Here is a 21,144-nt window from a genome sequence, read left to right on the forward strand (position 1 = left end):
GTACCAAATCAGGATAAATGCCAAGGGGCTCAGAATACCCAAGTATTTTCATATATCCTGTTCACCCTTCTACTGAATTGGCAGGCTTGGCTGAGGTAAAGGATTTTAGGTACCATCTCCTAACTACCAGCGAACCTAACATCATTAATTCTGCTCAACACATAAAATTTCCACCTCTTTTTTTTTCCTTTTTAAAAGGAGGGGCAATTTGGTAACAATCAGGACTGACCCAAGACATTTTGTTGTCTGAGGCAAATCAGCAAATGGCACTCATTCCCCCATCCCAGCACCTCTCTGGCAGGAAATATATAAAAGAATAAATTGTTAGTAACCAGTATTATTAGTTTAGGACTGGGGTGAAAAACCTCTAGCCCTCCAGATGAAGTTTGATTGTCTCCCAACTCCCATTATTCCTAGCCAGCATGCCTGACCTCTGAGCAATATTTAAGATTAGGATGAATAGGCCTTGTTCTGGATCTCCATTTTGAAAATAAAAATAAAAATTAAGGAACTTCAATCTGGGCTTTAAAAGGCTTCCGCTTGAAATGAAGGTCTATAACTTACTGAGCTTAGAGCCTCGTGGTCTTCAAAGGGAGATAAAGGCATCAGCGCAATTTCATCCTAGAGAAAGAGATTTTAAAAGTTAAAAGATAGCTTTTCTTTTATGACCACAAAATTGTTGGGATACTGCCAGGGAGATAAGATCCATCTGATCCCCAAGCTCGGATGCCGGACGATCCATCGACCTCCCGTAGTCAGGCAATATCAGCAATTCAGCGACACTAAGCCTCTGGCTTAGAGCACACTCTTTCAGCAGAATTCACACAACAGAAGTTGCACAGCATGAGAGCAGAACTGCATATTTACAGTTTATTAGGCATTGGTCAGAACAAAGAAATCATGACCGTCTCCTCCGACTGCTCAGGCAAGACAGACAAAATCGAAAGGAACATATAGCATAAACATCCTGTGAGACAGGAACTTACGCAGGGTGTTATACAAACATCCTGCACCCTTTTAAGGTGGAACGGAAATATCCTAACATCCTCCCCCTTTCCGTGTAACCTGTAGTACCTGTGGTTCAACCCAATTGCAACCTTTGTGCGTAAACCTTAAGTTGTTCTCTGTTAACAACCTTAGACAACAGATCAGCAGGAATTTCATTTCCTGGCATGTAGGACACCTGAATGAGTCCTTTCTGAATACACTCTCTTGCACGATGTAGCTTAATCTGCAAGTACTTGGTCCTTTGCTTGCAACTCTCCGAGTTCAGCAAAGCCAAACAAGATCTATTGTCTTGATACACTTGTATAGGACATTTCACAGAAACCCCAATGTCCTTAAACAGTTGCATCAACCATTCACAATCCATGAGTGAAAATGACAGAGCATTGAGTTCTGCTTCACAGGAACTTAGGCTAACTGTCGTCTGCTTTTTGCACAACCAGTCAAACAGGCAGTGGTTGTACATGTAGCATACTCCAGAAGTGCTTGTACCATCCGTGGTGTCACTTCCAAAACATCAGAAGATCATCAACAAAACATAAACAATACAGTTTGTTTTGCCCCTCCTCCTTGACAAACACACACGGATCAGCTTTGCCCTGGTGAAAACCTAGAGAAAGCAACGTTTCAGTGAGTTTTGTGTTCCAACACCTGGCACTCTGCTTGAGACCATATAAGGATTTCCGCAGTTTACAGACCATTCCCTTCTGTATCTGCATCCCGTCAGGTGGAAGCATGTACAGCTCCTCCCCCAAAATCCCGTACAAAAAAGCTGTATTTATGTCATGATGGGAAACATGCAGTTTCTCCTCCGCAGCGATCTTGAGCATCAGTCGAATGCTCTCATATTTGACCGTGGGTGAGTAGGTCTCGTGGTAATCCTGCCCTGGTACCTGTGAAAAACCTCTGGCAACCAATCTGGCTTTGTGTCTGACAACCTTGCCATTCTGGTCTGTCTTGGCCTTGAAGACCCATTTGCTGCCAACCAGTCTCATTCCCGGGACTACCGGTACCAGCTCCCAAGTTTGGTTCCTGTTCAAGGAATCAACTTCAGCCTTCATGGCATTAAGCCAAGGCTCAGCATCTTTAGAGGTTAACTCCTGGACCTCTTTGAAGCTTGAAGGTTCCCACACCTTCTCTGAGCTACTAAGAACAGCAGTTGCCATCTTAGCAAACTCATCAGCAAATCTCTTTGGAGGTTTGCCTTTGGTCGCCCTTTCAGACCTGCGAACCAGACGCAAGTCTTCTGGACTCATCTCCTCCTTCTTAGGAGAAAAGTGACCAATGGTGAACAGTGGTTCTTCCAGTTCATTGTCAGACGCATCAGATGGTCTGACTGAGGCCTTTGCGCTCTTGTAGTCTGCTGTGTCATCACTGTCACTGACAGCAGCAGCAGCGCCGCCCACTGAACTGGAATCCGAACTCTGATCATCATCATCATCCTCAGTTTCCTCAGCTTTCTCAGCATGATCTGCTTTCTTCACATCACCTTCATCCTCCTCTGGGTAACTCTGGAAAATTCCCACATTTTCCCCCCACTTAGGATTGTACTCAACACTCCTTGTGAACTTTATGGATTTTGAGTTAGTCATCCATACTCTGTATGCACCTTTATCATACCCCATGAACAAACCATGTGCCCCACGCTTCCCAACCTTGTTGCTTTGTGGGGTGTGTACCCACATGTCAGAACCAAAGATTCTCAAGTGCTTGGTGTTAGGTTTCTTACCAAACATTTTCTCATAGGGAGTGCAGCCAATAGGTGATGACAGTCTGCGATTAAAAGTGTAAACAAAATTCGAGAGAGCCTCCCCCCAAAACTTCTCAGGGAGGTTGGCATCATGCAACAAGGTTTTTATTCCTTGCAGCAACGTTTGATTTGCTCTCTCCGCAAGCCCATTCATCCATGGCGATCTAGGCGTTGACAAGTCATGCTGGATTCCCTTCTCAGTCAGGAAAGCTTCAAACTGCTGAGAAGTGAACTCCCCGCCCCGATCAGTAAACAGACAGCCAATACGTTTACCATGAGCATTCTCCAACCAAGCACAGAATGCCTTGAACCTAGGAAATGCTTGCGATTTCTGCTCGAGCATAAACACATGAATGTACCTGGAAAAAGAATCAATTAGAACCATGAAGTACCTTGCTCCTCCCAAAGAGGGCGCTAGAGGACCTACCAGGTCTGCGTGAACTAGCTGGTAGGGTTTGGAAGCCTGCCTGCTAGACTCCTTGCCTTTTGGAGCAACCTTCACTTTGTTCTCTGCACAAGATACACATTTCATGTGAAATTTACAAGGTTTGATGTCCAAACCTTCAACCAACTTAGGCATCTTGGCTAGCGCTTGCCAAGAGAGGTGACAAAATCTTCGATGTGCATCATGAATGCAACCTGCATGAAGAACCTTGTTAGTTTGTGCAACACAACAAGTATCAGCATTAGATATAGCAGCATCATCATAAGTTAGACAGAACAAACCATCCAACAACTTTGCATGCAAAATGTCCTCTTTGCCTTTTCTGATGACACAGACAGTCCTCTTGAAGGTAATTTCAAAACCACGCCCATTGAGCTGTGGGACACTAAGCAAATTGTCCGCAGCTCCTGGAACAAAAAGTACATCTCTGATGGTAGTATGCAAACTTGCAAGTTTCACAGTCCCAACTCCTGCAGCTTGCAAAGTCCTTCCATCAGCCAGGTGGACCTCTCCATCTTGAGGTGTGAAGGAGATGAACAGATGGCGGTCTTTGGTGATATGTCGCGTGCATCCTGAATCCACAATAAACCTGCCTTTGGCTTTCGGTGAAGCAGTGCCAGCAAACAAACCCTTGTTTTCCACTGGCGTGGGCTTTTGCAGCTTGCCCCCCTGCTCCTGGCCATCAGACTTGCCTTTAGCCTTTGGTGAAACTGTGCCAGCAAACAAAGCCTTGTTTTCCACTGGCGTGGGCCTTTCACCCCCCTTCTGCTTCGGGCCATCTGCAGGCTTTCGTCTCTGTTTACTTCTGGCCTTCCGGCCTCTGCAAAGTTGACCTTGGCTCCCATGGGAAACAGAGCTCTCAGCTGCCGACTCCTTGGCTCCCCCTGGAGGCTGGAATGTTGCCTGGGATGACATCACAGTCAGCTCCCCCTGCAGCTTGCAACCGGTGCCCTCGGCATCTCTGCATTCACTCGCATTCTGGGAAACAGCCTGGACCTCCGATGCAGTCAAACTCTGGGCTGGGATTATTGGCTGGTGGGCCTTTTTCAAAGCATCCCACATATCACGTGCCGTGAGATTTCCAGCAAGCGTCTTTATTTCCTCCAGAGAGACGGATAAGACTATTACGTCTATGGCCTTCAAATCCTGGCCCTGCCATTTCTCTGTCCGAGGAACTGGAGTGGGCTCAAATACAGTATGCCAGACTCCAAACTGACGCAGCAAACTCTCACACCATCTTGCCCAGGTCTCATAATTGTCTCGATTTAATTTAGGACACTCAGCAGCTTCAGAGGCTTGGAAAAACTCCATTCCACCTCTTAACATCAGCCGTGAGCCTGTTGAGACGTCTTATCTCGGCAGCTCATAAATCACGATGCCTCTGGCTCGGCTCCCAGGCCAATTAGTTTAGCCGGACATCAAAGACGTCTTCCGCGGCAAACAGAAAAGCCTCTGCTTTCGCTTTTCCAACATACCTTAGCAGTCTGGCGCAGCGGAAGCGTGCTGGGCCCATAACCTGTTGTTGGGATACTGCCAGGGAGATAAGATCCATCTGATCCCCAAGCTCGGATGCCGGACGATCCATCGACCTCCCGTAGTCAGGCAATATCAGCAATTCAGCGACACTAAGCCTCTGGCTTAGAGCACACTCTTTCAGCAGAATTCACACAACAGAAGTTGCACAGCATGAGAGCAGAACTGCATATTTACAGTTTATTAGGCATTGGTCAGAACAAAGAAATCATGACCGTCTCCTCCGACTGCTCAGGCAAGACAGACAAAATCGAAAGGAACATATAGCATAAACATCCTGTGAGACAGGAACTTACGCAGGGTGTTATACAAACATCCTGCACCCTTTTAAGGTGGAACGGAAATATCCTAACAAAAATGTCGTTGCACTTATCAAATCTTTGTTTCCCCATAATTCCTAAACATTGTCAACTTTTTTTGCTGGCCTTGCTCCTGAAAATGTAATTGCTGCATTGCTAAGTTAAACAGCTAACTACAAGCAGTTTCACCTGTTAAGTATTTAGACAGAAGGTTGCTGTTAAAGGTGCAGGAGCAAAACCAACAAAGTGTTGATAATTCTAATACGAAATAAGTGTAAAAGCATAAGTATCATAAGAAGAATATGATTGGAGACAGGTACAGTGTAGTGGGATGTGGGTGGCCCTGTGCTCTAAACCACAGAGCCTAGGGCTTGGTGGCTCCTGCCCACCTAGCAGTTCGAAAGCACGTCAAAGTACAAGCAGACAAATGGGTACCGCTCCGGCGGGAAGGTAAACAGCATTTCCGTTTGGTGCTCTGGTTTGCCAGAAGCGGCTTAGTCATGCTGGCCACATGACCCAGAAGCTGTCTGCGGACAAATGCCGGCTCCCTCAGCCTATAGAGTGAGATGAGCGCCGCAACCCCAGAGTCATCCGCGGCTGGACCTAATGGTCAGGGGCACCTTTACCTTTACCTTTACCTTTACCGTATTGATCACTGCCTCTGTAAAGATAAGGCTTGAAATGAATGCATTAAGTTAAACTGCTGAGGCAGAAATCCAAGAAACAAAAAACTAAGGTGATTAATTTTTCCTACATTATCTATTGACAACAATAGTTTGATGCATTTATTTGCCCCAGACAAATATAGCATTGCCATAAAGTTACCGTTTTCAGGATCTGAGCTAAATTGGGTTCAGAGTTGCAGGTTAATAAAGTTACAGATTAACCAAGTGAAGGTGATACTGTACTTATTCACTATCATACATTATCAGAGTATCCGTTATCAGAGTATAAACTATGTTCTATAAAAGTTCATTTTAACCAGCAGAACGAATCTGGTTCTCTTTACCATTTCTTGTCTGCCTGGGGGGATGAGGACTGACTCCTGCCCCTTACTTGTTGAACGTTATAAAGAACACAAGTTAAGTATTGCAAAAACTACTTGTAAGCAATTCAATCTGTACAGATGTCCATCATCCAGACTTAAGCCTAATGAGGGCACAGCTAGCTTTGCTTCATTGCAGTACCAATGAGGGGCAATTCTTACATTCCTCCATTGTGAGAACTGTCCATTTCTGGGTTTATTCTAACTTCTCCTACTGCACAAGCAGTCAGCACACTGCTTGCCTTTGAACTTTTTTTTAACTGAAAGAAACATGAAAGAGGGAAGATAAAACAAGAACTGACAGAGAAAGAGACAGGAAGGAAGAAAAGATGGGAAATTTGAAGAAATAAAAAAGACAGGGTACAAGCAAAATAGAGATGCCTTGAAAAGAAGAGAGGAGTAAGGGGATGTCCCTCTCAGTTGTAACTAGGGAGAGGAGGGGTTATTGGGCTGTTTTATTATTATTATTATGTATTTTTTAATTTTATATTGTGTTTTTATGTTGTAACCTGTGGGTATAAGTTGGTATACACATTTAATAAATAAAATAAAACAATAAATATTTTACTTATAGAAATAAAACATACAATTTTATTTAATAAATAAACCCTCGGTTAGAACTAGCCTATAGCTGAGTACATTACTGAGACTCCCTTTGCTTGCAATATGAAGCTAAGCCCCCACCCCAAATTACAATTTTTAGTATTTCCCCTCTGTTACAAAATGACTATCCTGTAAAATAGATTATAAAATATGTTTATATTTACTGGTATGATATGCTAAGGATGAACAGAGGCTCTTCACAAAATGGCTCTCCAAAACTGTGTTGTTGCCTAAAACCCATGTATCATTTACTACACTGCTTTTCCTTCAACTTGTCTGAGGCCTTCTACTCCTTGGCCTACACAGTTCAATCTGCAAACCCTCACAGTCTGTTCGGCCTAGCAGGTCTCAATCTGAAGTCGCTCTGAGATGTTACTTTCTATTGAACCAAACTTTCTGGAAGTATAGTCATGGGATATGCATCTTTCTTCAAGGATTTGTTCTCCGGGATAGGTGGAGGACAAAACTTAACTCAGGCAAATAGAAACAATGCTCCAGGAGTCCTAGGAACTGTTGTATGACACAAAGACTTGTCCCAGGCCCCAGGCCACAGCTGCTGCACAGATATTTTTGACACTGCACAGAATGTGTCTAGTTGCATGTTAGAATAAACTCTGGTCCATTTATTCCTTTCTCTGCTTCCTTTTCTTTAACCAGTCACTGATCTGTAAGAGGGCCAGTCTTTTTATCCCACATGCAACTTTTTTGGTGAGGGACATTAAACATTGTCAAAAGCTTTTTGATAGTTTTTATTTGCATATTATTTGCTTACATGAACAAGTGTGTATTCTCACTGTCTTCCCTCTGGCCAGACTGAGAACCACCACACTACTGGGAAAGGTTAATGGGGCAGAGACCGGCAGCTGGGAGGAAGATGGCCTCATTCTCACAGGCCTCATTCTCATTGTTAGTGAGCCTATGTCTGGTTTTACATCTTCACACTCACATGGTTTTCTGCCCTATACTCCCCAACACACCTACACAGAAAAATTGAGAGATCTTATGTGTATGGGGGAGGGGGAAGGGGGGAGGGACCATTCAAGCATGCAAGTTTGAAATGTTATAGCTCAGGCATAGTTATGTTACCTAAGTGAGTACTGTTAGGTTCTGTCACACCTGTGGGAGCTTCCAGGAATAGCAGGAATTGCTCCAACAAAGTCCATTGCTCAGCTCATTGCTTATATATTGAAGCAGGCCTGATGAATGCCAGAACCCCATATTCCTTGTTAAGTTATAACAAAAGTAACATAGTCAACATAGCATCATATCATATATCAAGTGAATTCATTCTCCAAGTGCCTGGCCTTATGTTGACAAAATGACACACTAGGAAATATCAGCGGGCTTGGGGAAATTTCAAGGTATAACCAAGTACACACACAAAAAACCACCTTAAAGAAAAAACTCCCAAAATGCAGGCTAATGAAGATACGTATAGAATGGACATAGAACATTGACTGATTGTTGCAGGCGGCGGGTGGGGGGGGAATGGAATGAAATGGTTGGAACAGCAGCATTCGACACTACAGCATTTGGATACATGCAGAAACAACACAAACATACCGTACATATCTCTAGTTACTTCCTTCTTAGTAGACATCATAACTCTGTGTGGATTTTCAAATACTGATTAGAATCTTGAGTGTTGCCCAACTGTGAAACCAACCATTCAGCTGACAATACCAAAACCAGAAGAACATGTCTGGCCCACTAGATGCATACTGATAACTTCCGAGGAACTGATATCATAGCAACAACATTTTACTTTCAGTAAAGAAACACCTGTCAGCGTATTTATGCAAATGACACTTGATGTGTTTAGTATCTCTCACACAGGAATTATAGCATAGTGTGACGTGTAGCTTACTTCACTGTGTAGTAACATTGGTTTTGTTTTCTAAATTGGGCTACAAACTCTATCCTGGATGTCTCCTCTGTTGTTGCTTCTGATTATATGCAGGCTCTCCATTATCAGAACCAGCCCAAGTACTGAGGATCTGACAGCCTAGCAAAAGCAAGTAAGTATGGTAGAAATCTAACATTTGGGGGGTCAAAAAAAAAAGATTGTTACCAATTAATAACTGCACTGGGTGTTTCAAAATATAGATTTCTACTGATTTATTTTCTAGTTTCTTCCATCATACAGGGCCAATTAGCATAGCATTTTTATGGTAAACAGCAGGTGTTCAAGATCTGCTCTGGTCCCTAATTCAGGTCCTGTGTTTTTCAGAGCAGAAATGCTCTGCTCAAAAATAATTAAAAAATCAATTTTAAGGAAAATTTTGTTACACAATAAGAGGTTGTTAAATCCTCCTGAGCATTTCACTAACCCAGTAATTCAGCTGTTTTTTTCCAACTAGAAAACCTTCACAACCAAAGAGAAGGGTAGAGTTGTAAAAATCCACTAATGATGTTGTCCTATCTCTTGTTTCGGTTCAGCCAGTTTCATACACTTCATTGAGACAAATATGTGAGGCAGGATGGATGAGAATGCTTGTGCATACTACCCAAGTGTGAGCCAAAAATAAAGGAGCCAGCTGACATGTAGCTTCATCCTGCTATATTGAGAGACGATAGAGGCTGTATTTGCACATCACAATAAACCATAGTCAAAGTTTAACTATAGTTTAATGTGAACAAGCAGTATGCTACAGTGCATTGCTAAAAATCTCTGCTTTGCAACAGACCACTGTCCTTGGCTTGTTGACGCATCCAAATCTGTCTTTGTGCTTTGTTTTCCCCAAACAAGTCACAAGTGGTAAGCAGAGATCTCTTGGCTGTTGGTAGTGATTTGTCTGAAGAAAAATAAACCATGAGCCCAGATCTAGACAACATGGCAAGCCAAGGTTTATGTCTTGTTGCTCCCAGTGTGACCATGGGCAGGGAAGGTACAGAGAGAGGACTTTTGAGCTGTGTGCAAGAACAGCCTGCTTATTTGTGACAAACCAACAGTTAGTTAAACCAACAGTTGGCAAAACATTATCAGTGTGTTAACATGATGTGCAAATCAGGCCAGTGAGGCATACATTCATATATTTTAATGCCTATCTATGCATAACCCGTAGGCATCACTATGCCTTTGAATGAATTTTCAATATGAGGGCTATTCCATAATTAGATAATCTGTTTTCCTCCAGAAGAGTTGGGAAGTATGAGCAAGAAAGTTTAGTAAATCTAATGTGTAAGAAAGATCCGGGATAGGGTAATGATATGTCCATGCCTTATAGTCACCATCTGTTAGTGACTGGAGTGAGCCAGCAGTAAATCACCCAAGCCAGTTGGAATTAACTCTTTATTAGCAAAAACAGGACCTGCACAGAATGTCAGGCCTAATGAGCAGAGCCAATTCTCTCCAGCAGGTCTTGCCCCCTTGAAGCAGTTGCTAAGACTGTAGGTCCCCGCCTCCTCCACAGCTTCCTAAGCACCCCCTTCAGGGTTCATCCTAAGCAATCTGAGACTATGCCTGTGTGTCTGTCTTTGCTCCCCCCCGCCTCTTTATGCCTATTCTGGTTCTGGGAGACCAGGGAGGAGGGGAGCTTGGTGTCCAACCAGTCCCTTACAAGCATTCTTACATTATTAGTGCATATTTCACTTCAAGTTGAGCTTGGATAAGCTGCTAAAAGACTGAAGTTATGAAGCCACAAGGGGTTAGGTTGGCAGGGTAGGTTAGGAACAGTTTGTATTAATGCTTAGATAAATTGGCTTTGTGACTTCCACTACATTGAAAACTTGTTATCACCTTAGCTCTTCATCTGACTCTATCTTCTTTTTGGGACTAAATAAATATTCCCCTGTAACTCAGATACAAATGTGCTTAATTGCTGCTCAGGTGCATGAGAAACACCCAGATTCAAAGCATCACACACAGTTAGGGTTCAGTGTTGCTTTGTTTGGGAATATAAACAGAAAATATTGAGAAAGAGACGGGCAGCTCCTTGATCCGCATCCAAGTTGCCTCTTTTGGTTAATCTGAAATTTTATCCTAATTAATTGCTCCAAGTATTATTTAAGGACATTTAATGGCACTTAAGGACATTTTCAGATAGGGTGTTTGTCATCTGGGAACTGGAAGGATTCAAGTAGTACTCAAAGGAGTAGAACAGGGACAGTTAACAAGTCCAGGGGAAGCTTAAAGGGTAGGTACAGACATTGCTTCTGCATAAAGAAGTTCCACAAACCACTACATTCTCTAACAGGTAATCTCTTGCCCTAGCCATCCTGTAACACAGAATGATGCTTCCCAAAATGTTCCCCAAGGAAAGGTAATGGTTTTTAATCATTGGACTGGAGTGGTTTCCTGGTTCCTTAATTTTGTGGTCGGAGCAGCATCAGCATCCAAACTTCAGTGCTACAGGCTGCGCACAGCTTAAAAGGCAGCTAGGTCGTTCTTTTTCTCAATTCAAATCGAAGCTGGATGCGGGGAGAGGGGGACACACATCAGAATGTAGTGGAAGCGCACTAGAGGATGCAGAGTAAATGGGGGGAGGTGTACATGGTGGGAACGTGGAACAAATAATAAGGAAGGAAGAACCAACTACAGCCTTCTTTTCCCCCTCTGCCAGTGCTCAGCAGATTGTATGCCACCACCCTTGCCTTAGGAGGTATGAAACTCTTGGGAAACTTTTATTGCAGTGCTAGATAAGAATATTTAACATAAATTACCCAACCGTCAGTTAGCTACTTAAGCTAAACAACAAAACAAGTAGCTGTTTAAATATTGTTGTATCCATTGCAGTTAAGGCTACAGTGCCATACCAACTTACTTGAGAGTAAGGGCCCCCTCCTGAACTGAGTGGCAGTTGCTTCACAGGATCCCGCGGCACACCAATATAAACATAAACCCTTATACTTTCAGCATCGAAGTTAATTTGGGGGGGGGGAGTGCACTTTGCAAAAATAGATGACATAAACTGTTCCCAAATGGAAAGCCAATTCTTCTACATAGCTCAGTCAGCAGAGCAAGAGATTTTTCTGTCCGGCCGCCCTTGGCCACACCACCTTACAGGTGCTCCCGGCAGCCCTCGCTCGATCCTCGCCTGAAAGGACCGCGCCAGTTTTCTCCTTGCCGCGAAGGCGACTGGGCAGACCAGCAGCGTTCATAAAGGCAAGAGCCGAAGCGGCTGGACAGCATGAAAGCTACCGGAACAGTTTGAAAAAGGCGGGCTCTCTGGGGGGCTTTGCATATGCGCTTTTCTTTTTCCCCTTACCTGCATGGTGGAAATAAGCAAGTGCTTCTCTCCCCTTCCCCCCTGCAGCAAGATCACGACAAGATCTCTCCTTGCTAGAACTCAGCTCGATCCCGCAGCATGAGAGGAACAATCCGCAAGGACCCCCAGGACGCTTCGTTTAGGTCTCTCCACTCCTGTGTGTCGTCGTCTCTGGTTTCAGAGAGTCCCCGCGGCTCTGGGAGTGCGGACTTCCGCGTGAGGTTGCCTGGCTGCGCCGCGATTCTCTCCTTTCCCGATGAGAGGGAGCCGCCTGTCGGGTTTTGCCACAGGCAGGAAAGAGGAGGAGGAAGGCAGCGTGCCCTTTCCGCCCCCTCCGCCTTACCTGGGCACCACAAGTGGCTGGGGAGGGACAAAGCAGGCACTTCCCGCCATTGATGTGTCAGACTGATACTGCTGTGGCAGCTGAAAAGCCACAATGGTTTTCTTCCGTGTGTTTGTGTGTTTAGAGAACCAGAATCACCCAAGTCCCAGCTAATTCAATAGGCAGAATTTCAGAACTGAAGTATAATGGGTGGTGGTGATATTAATTATTATTAATTATTATTATTATTATTAGTAGTAGTAGTATACTTTATAAGTTGCATTTATATCTTACTTTCTTCTCCAGGAAGCTCAAAGTGGTGTGCATGGTTCTCCCCCTGCTCATTTAATCCCCACAATAACCTTGTGAGGTAGGTTAAGATGAGAGGCAGTGACTGGACCAAGGTCACCCAGAGAAGTTCATGGCTGAGTAGGGTTTTGAACCATAGTTCTGCACATCCTAGTGCAACACTCTCTAACCACCATACCACCACTGGCTCTCAGCGTCTGTTCAAAGTGGTGAAAGCTGCAGTTTCTACTGGACCCCTATTGACTTTAGCCAAGGAACGAACACTTCATATAAAAGCTGCTTGCTACCTGTCACTTATGATGGGTTTGCTTGTATGGTGCTGTCCAGTTTTGTCAGAGTTACATAAGCAAAAGGTGCCCATCCCAGGAAGCTTACAGTCTAAAGTTGAGAAAGGAGATGAGAGAGAAGAGGGCAGGACCCAAACCAGTGGATTTAAGTTACAAGAAAGGAGATTCAGATTAAACTTCAGGAAGAACTTTCTGACAATAAGGGCTGTTCTACAATGGAGCGGTACCCCTCAGACTCTCTGTTGGTGGTTGTTAAGCAGAGGTTGGATAGCCATCTGTCAAGGATGCTTCACCTGAAATTTCTGCATTGCTTGGGGCTGAACTACATGACCCTCATGGTCCCTTCCAGCTCTACAATTCTATGATCCCTGTGGCATGTGCAAAGGGCAATACAGTGGCACCTCAGGTTACAAATGCTTCAGGTTACACATTTTCAGGTTGCGGACCATGGGAAACCTGGAAGTACCAGAAAGTGTTACTTCCAGGTTTCGCCACTCGCGCATGCGCAAAAGCGCTAAATCACGCTATGCGCAGAAGCGCCAAATCGTGTCACACGTGTGCGCAGACACAGCACTGCAGGTTACAAATGCTGCAGGTTGCAGACATGCCTCCATCACAGATTACGTCCACAACCCGATGTTCCACTGTATATAAATAATCCAAATAAATAAGAACAGAGTGGGGGATCTGTATAGAGATGCATCCCCTTCCTCTTTAATATTATTAGGATTCAGGGTTGTCCCATGAAATCAATCTATAAAATGAGAAATGGAGTAAATGGAGTTAAATTTCCTGTTTCCCAGCCACTGTCCAACTCCTATCAACCCCTGCCAGCGTGGCCATGTTGGTGGGGCAGAGTGAAGTTTTAGTCTAAAGCAGAGGTTTTCAACTTTTTTTAGTCCATGGCTCCATTGACCAACTACATTCTTTCTGCGGCACCCCGTGGGGTTCAGGAGCCCAGTTTTGTCACTCCTTGCCTGCAGAGCTGGCAGCCTCTCACCCTTTTACAAATACCCACTCTTGTGGAGTGTTCCCTCAGCCTCCTTTCCTCTCTCCTCTCCCCTCTCCTTGGGAATCCTCTGGGCAGCCGCTGCTGCCACCCCTAATCTCTGAGCTGCCCACCCCCCACCCCAAAGAGAGGTGCCTCATCAAACTGCCTCATAGGGGCCTGGGACTTGTCTGTCAATTCCCAACAGCAAGGGCTGGCAGACTGGCTGGCTGGGCTCCCTTGCCCGCTTGCTTGCTTATTCTGAGGCCACCCCAGCTCCTGGCAACCAGGCAAGCCCCAGAGGCCTCATTTGCCTGTGAAGCTTGTAGCCAGGGCTGCTGCAATAAACAGCTGTGCAAGCCTTTGGGAGGCAGAGACGCAAAAGGAAGTCAGAGGAAGGAGGGAAGGAAAGAGGGACAGAGGCCCACAGCACTCCTGGCTATCATTCAAGGCACCCTAGGGTGCTACAACACACTGGTTGAAAAATACTGGTCTAAAGCGTTTGGGGGATACCAGGTTGGGGAAGGCTGGCATATGACAAGCAGGTCCCATGTAAGTAGCAGAAAAGCACTGGCAGTAGTAAGTGATGGCATATATTGTTTTTGAAGATGTGCAAATGACCTGAGTTCCCAGGAACAACTGGCATTAGGCCCTATAATAGCATTACATGTGCAAATATAGGGACAGAGTTGATACTGGAGTTTGTTGCAGCAGGATCCAGTCCTTGTCTTTGTGAAGGTCAGATGGTCTCCTGTTGTGGATCTGCAGCATCACATACAATGATATCCTAATCCATAGAGGCACAGGAAATGCCAAATCATAAGTAAGCATGTAAAACTGGAAAGTCTTTCTGCTGCTAACTAAGAATTAAAGATATGCCTTTTGATTATTACCTTAAATGGAAGTATTTTTTAATTCTGGTATTCTTGCTACGTATGAATCTTCCGAGCAACTGGGAGAAAGAGGATTGTATTGTTTGGCTGTAAACCAGAGAGGGGGAAACTGCCTGCTGCCACCCAGTGTTGTTGCCCTATAGCTCAGCCTCAGCCAACATGGCTAATGGTTAGGTAAGATGGGAGTTGAAGTCCAACAGCATCCAGAGGGTCACATATTGTAGACAATGGATCTTGTGGCATACTCTGGAAGAAAGCTGGAAGCATAAACTGGGTGTGGAGGTCAGCAGATTTCCATAATAAGCTGTGTTTTTTATTAAATAGGGTGTGTATACACACCTTACATTTAAAATGCATTGGGGGGGGGGGGCAAGAACCAGGGAACTGTAGCTGACCCCTTACTGAGCTACAATTCGCATCATCCATAACAAAGTGAAGCTCCCAGGATTATTTGTGGGATAATGTAGTTCAGATGTATAGTGTATATGCAGTCTCATAGCTGGACAGTGCTATCCAATAAGTGAACCTGTAGTGCTTAGTTAATAGTGAGATAAAAGCATTTTGAGACTGACTTGTCTTACAGCACCATCTACTGTGCTTTTGACAAGACTGCAAGTATTAGTGTATACTGCTTTATTGTATGCATGATGGATCCCTTTTTATATTTGTTTGGGTTTTTATGCTGAAAAACATGTGATATATGAAATGTAAATAATAAGTGTTTTTTTACAGAAAAAAAAGGTGCTGGTACTCACCATGCAATTGTTACAGTAAGTGTAATACTGTTAATATTTGCAGGGGGTGTGTGTGGAAAGGTTATCTTGAGTACCCCCAGAAAAAGCACTGTATATAATTCTCAAATGATATTGTAAACAAGGCCACAAGAAATGACTAGCCTGCAAAACTCTTTACCAGCCTACTGGGGGCAAGGAGAGAAGGATAAGATAATTGATTCCATTCCTCTTGCAGCAGTCCGCTGCACATCTGGTTGCTTTCTATGCTGGACACAGAGGAGAGAGAGAATACTTTTCCTCTCTGCTCATTTGCCTGAGTGGAATTCCATGAACTCACTTGCATGCAGTTCTTTGTTGCTTCTGGCTAGAGAGCAGAATTCTGACTATCTTGGCCTTGGCAGACTGCCTTTTCATACATAACAGCACTTATTGAAATTTGTTGTGCCCAAGGCATTATAATTCTTAGTCCAGGGCCCAATATCTGCAATGATCTTTTTTTCCAGACTGATGCAGAAACATTGTTTGGCACCTGCTGCAATCATATATATTTCTCCATGGTCTCTCCATTGCTTTGTAGGGGTTTTTTTTTGGGGGGGGTGTTTGTATTTATTGTATTTATTTATTTTAAAGACCCATAAGCTCATGAGGTGGCAGCTTCGGTTTGCCTAATGCTAGGTCTGGTCCTGGCTTAGCAACACACTCATTTTTTTATATTATTAATATTTATTAGTTGCTTTACTCACAAAAATGGCCCAAACTGACAGCACAATATAAGCATTGAAATCAATTACAATGAATAAACCAATGAAACCTAAGAAAATGGATATGAAATTTGGTTACATATTTCACTTATTTTTGAGATATGTGTTTAATTATTATTTTCTCTTTTTTGTTAATATTGTTAATATTTTTTTCTGTTTTGTGTATTAACATCTTTTTACTATATTTTTTTCACTTTTTATGTTTAATTGTTATATGTATGTATGTCAAGTTTGTCTGTCAGCATACTGTATAAATAAACTTATAAAAAAATGGAAACCCTTCAAATTCAGGACCCCAAAAGCCAGGTAAAAAGGAAAGCTTTGGCTGGTGCCTAAATGTAGATAAACATGCCCCCAGGCAAACATCTCAGGGAAGTGTATTCCACAAGTGGGGAGCCACCACTAAAAAGGATTTTTCTCAGGTTGCCACCCTCTGGACCTCCTGTGGAGGACATACATAGGGCCTTAGATGGCAATCACAGGATCTTGCAAATCTTGGCCACAAGGCTTGGATTTTTAATTGGGGGGGGAGCATATGGTTTTGAATTCTGAGTTCCCCTATAATTTGGATTACCCTGCATATGTAAATATTTACGCTACACACTTTTGAATTCCACCTTTTAGGCCTCACTGCTCTTTGTAAACCATTATGAGGTTTTTTAAAACAATTTAGTGTATGGATTTTGTGAAACAAATAAACAAACAAACCAAGTGGAATGGAATATGGCCAGATTAAAAGCTGAACTTTTAGGGCTCCAAATTTCTGAGTGACCCTTTCTACCTGGCCAGCGTTCATATATAAAAATGGACATAGATATATGCAGCCGGGCACACAGCCTCCTGCAGTTCAAAGAATTCTACTGCTTGTGCCAACCAGGCTCTCAATATTCAATTCCCACCCACTACAGATTTGGCACGCTTTCTTGTGATAAAATAATAGCTATCCTGTTCCAAACCACAGGGAATTTTAAAAGGCTGCAATACAAGCATCAATATGAGTATACTCTCCATATTGGGAAAGCTCCCAGATAATTAGAGCATCACAAGAACCCCCATTTGGCAGGGGGCCTACTTAGCAGAGTACTTAGCATAATGATTAATTCAGTCCATAATTGACTGTGCATAATAGTGTTCTCGTATTTGGATGCTAATGCTTTTAAGGAGTAGCTCCAAAAGCAAATTGAAGAAGCTGGAGATCCCTTTGATTTTAGTGTGCTCTAGGTGAGATTGCTGAGTAAGAGGTGAGTGCAATAAGAACCTGTTCTATCTGACTTTTGTGTGTGTGTGTGTGTGTGTGCACGCGCGCACGCTGATTCTCATGTTAACTTTTTATACATGGAAACTCGTGCATGTGTATTGAAGAGAATGGCTGGGCAAGTGTGTGTTAGGAAGCTGACGCACATACTGGCCTCTTGAGGTTTGTGACATTTCTAAAACATATCCCAAAGGCACCCATTATGTTATTTCATGCACAGGGGCGTATCTAGGGGTTGGTTAAGTTGGCCCCTACCAAGGGTGCAGGCCTGCAAAAAGCGTGTCTGTCCACTCTGGCTCGGAGTTGCTAGAAGCCTGCCTGCTCCCCAGGCTGTTCCTTTGCTGTTATGGGCAGCCAGGTGAAGCATGCAGGCTCCTCTGGGCACCCCAGCGGAGGAGCACAAGGGACTGGGGGGGCACCAATACAGCTTTTTCCCCAGGGTGCAAGGGACCCTAGGTACATCTCTTTTCATGCATGCTTTTATTTTAATTTTAATAAATACAATAATAAACATGCTTATATTGTTTTTCAGTTCTAATAAGGGACCCCAAGGCAATTTACAAAAACAAATATAAAACTGGTCTGAGAACTGGCTCTTTCTGCATCAAGCAAACCTGTACACTTTGGGGAGTGGACTTTGTGTTGTGGGAACTGCCATATCATTGACAAAAGAAGTATGCAGTGGAGTGGAAACTTACATTTGATTTGAAATAACTATACATGGAGCAGGCCTGGGAAGCAACAAACTTAGTTTGTTGAAGATACCATGTTGACTTGCCACTTGTGATCTGTAATGATTAGAAAAAAGATTATTATTTGCTTTTATGTATTAGACAGGGTGTGAAATTTGACTTGCCCAGTCTGTTCATTATGCCATGAATCCACCTGATGTCTGATGTTCCTGGTTCTGTTTCTCTTTCCTAACTCTCCGTATTTTACCTAAAAGTCAATTTAAATTTTTTTAAAGCAATGAATGTAACTCTTACCTTTGTACAAGAATCTACATTCCAGCCATGCAAAAGCCAGAGGCTAACGCACACACACACACACACTCCTTCCATCAAAGCAAGCAAAAGCATTACACAATTCAACAGCACATCTCAGTCAGTCACACTAAAGCACTTGAGATGGGCACACAGCAGGGCTTCAATGTAACTGACCAACTATGGTTTTCATTATGTATGTCCTATCCTGAATTACACACCTGTTTCCCAAAGTGAACTGATAGTAATGCTGTCTCATTGCCACAACCACCACTCCTTCCATACTCCACTTATTTTCTGGGTGGGGGAGAGTGGGAGCTGATATTCCTCATGGGGGGTAGATTTGGTTTTGGAGCTTCTAACTGTAATTGTTTTGTTTAACTAGTAGTAATAAAATTAGGTATGCAACAAAACCTCCACTGTTTTGCTTCCATTACTCTGCTACTACTGAAGTGCTCACAATAGCAAATGTTGAGTCCACTGCACCAGGACCTGTTCCAGAGGAATGCTGTGCTCTGCTGTTTCTGCATTCCTGTGATCAAAAGGTCGGTGAAGGTGCTCCCGACACCCAGCCCATGCAGACGTTGAAGACGTGGGCTCTATACAGGTGTATGGACACTAACTGCTGGGTTCTAGCTAGTAAATAAGGGAGTACTGTAATGTGCCCAGTGCTGGGTCTGACTGGGCTTTTTTAGAGGGGCTTCTGCAAACCTGCTGCCCAATTTTTCCCAGATGGCAATTTTCTGCAGCATTCAGTTTCATTGTAGGTGTTTTCAGAGTCTGACAGTTTAATCACATTGTACTTTGCTACAAAGCAGTGGTGGGGAGCTGCCAGCCTGTGGGTTGGAGGTGGTCAGCATGTCCTCCCTATTCAGTCTGCAGCAGCCTCCTGTCTTTAGCCTCACCCCTAATGGGAATTAGGCTTTCTGTTCTTTTTAAAGCTTTTAGTGGTGCCTAACTGCTGCATGGGGGGCGGGGGCGGAAACCAGCTGGGCAGAGAACAGAGAGAGAAGGGGGGAGTGAGATAAAGAAAAAGGAGGAAGAGAAAGGGGAGAAAAGAGAATGAATGGGTTTGTAGGAGAGATGGCTCTGGGCCCCATCCACTTGGAAGACGATCATCAGGCATCTGCACAACACGACCAGTCCAGCAAAGTTGATGTTGAAGAATCATTGCTTCAACACTGGTGATCTTTGCTTCTTCCAGTACACTGATATTAGTTCGCCTGTCTTCTCAAGTGATGTGTAAAATTTTTTGGAGACACCGTTGGTGGAATTTTTCAAGGAGTTGGGGATGGCATTTATAAGTGGTCCATGTTTCACAAGCATACAGTAAGGTTGGTTGTACAATAGCTTTGTAAACAAGCATTTTGGGTACACATAATAGACATCTAGGGGACGCGGGTGGCGCTGTGGGTAAAACCTCAGCGCCTAGGACTTGCTGATCGTATGGTCGGTGGTTCGAATCCCCGCAGCGGGGTGAGCTCCCGTTGTTCGGTCCCAGCTCCTGCCCACCTAGCAGTTCGAAAGCACTCTTAAGTGCAAGTAGATAAATAGGGACCACTTTATAGTGGGAAGGTATACGGCGTTTCCGTGTGCTGCGCTGGTGCTGGCTCGCCAGCTGCAGCTTCGTCACGCTGGCCACGTGACCCGGAAGTGTCTTCGGACGGCGCCGGCTCACGGCCTCTAGAGCGAGATGAGCACGCAACCCTAGAGTCGGACACGACTGGCCCGTACGGGCAGGGGTACCTTTACCTTTACTTTACCTAATAGACATCTGTTAAAGTGTCAAAAGCTGACCTGCCGACTTCCATCCTGGACCACAGATTTCACCACCATTTGTCTTCCACCATGGTTATGTCATGTATAGCAGAGTCTTATGCAGCCAACATAGAAATAAGGCGCACCGAGTTTGATGAAACTTACTCCTAGGTAGGCATGTATAGGGTTGTAACCATACTGTATTTCTTACAAAGTTCATACTGTGCCTTTATTAACTGCGCAACAGACAGAAAGTGAAAAGGTCAAGGCTTTCTCCCATCACTTTGTTCTAGTTTATTAAAGCACCTTGATGCTTGGAAAAATAAAGTATCCAAGTGCCTGCTTGTCAAACACATGAATCCTGATCTCAGAAGTGGCCATATGCTCCCACCACCCAGATCCAAAGGACCCTTCTCTACTTTGCTTAATAAGCTGTTGTTATGGTAACATGAGATTTTCCTCTGCCATGCCTCCACTCCACGCCCCTCTTGAACAACGAAATTGGAAGCACACCCGGAATATAAACTCCATTTTGAACTAGGTGGGACTTCCTTCCGTACCAACAAGTTTTAGGGTCAGTTTGTTTTCCAAGGACAAAACTCCCATTTACCAGCGGGGAAGCCGTTTTAGTCCTTCGCAGCAAAATCCACAGAACTGGATTTAAAGATTCTAGCCCGCCATAATAAAACGTCTTCGCCTTTAAGATACCACGGGGCTCTCTCTCTCTTTGTAGCTCTCACGGTCAGCTGTGGAACTTGCTTCAAAGCATGCAAGCCCACGGCTGCAACTTTGAAGCTGCGCATGCACGCTTATCTAAAAGCTGTAGGGGCGGGACTAGAAGAGCCTAACTGACCGCTCTTCGCCCACGAGCAAAACACACACACAAAAAACCACGCCCCATTTTGTCTCCCCCCGCCTTCTCCTCGCTTGTTGGAGTTCATGCTGCCGGCCCCGACTGCGCACGCGC

At 44.1% G+C, this 21,144-nt stretch overlaps 1 protein-coding gene across 2 annotated transcripts in view; it reads right to left on the minus strand.

Annotated features, from left to right (window-relative positions):
- ANO9 (anoctamin 9) overlaps window positions 1-12,185 on the minus strand; it is a 42,728-nt gene extending 30,543 nt beyond the window's left edge. The window contains exons 1-2 of one of the 2 annotated variants that reach the window (XM_083600574.1): window positions 11,888-12,185; window positions 565-621 (exon numbers count right to left, since the gene is read on the minus strand). In XM_083600574.1, coding sequence (XP_083456700.1) covers window positions 565-621; window positions 11,888-11,893 — 63 coding nt within the window. In that variant the 5' untranslated portion in view covers window positions 11,894-12,185. The remainder of the gene's footprint in view (window positions 1-564; window positions 622-11,887) is intronic. The other variant, XM_083600576.1, reaches the window with a different exon arrangement.
- Between the last annotated feature and the right edge of the window lie 8,959 nt (window positions 12,186-21,144).

Source organism: Podarcis filfolensis (genome assembly GCF_964270895.1).
Source record: "Podarcis filfolensis genome assembly, chromosome: 1".
NCBI lineage: Eukaryota > Metazoa > Chordata > Lepidosauria > Squamata > Lacertidae > Podarcis > Podarcis filfolensis.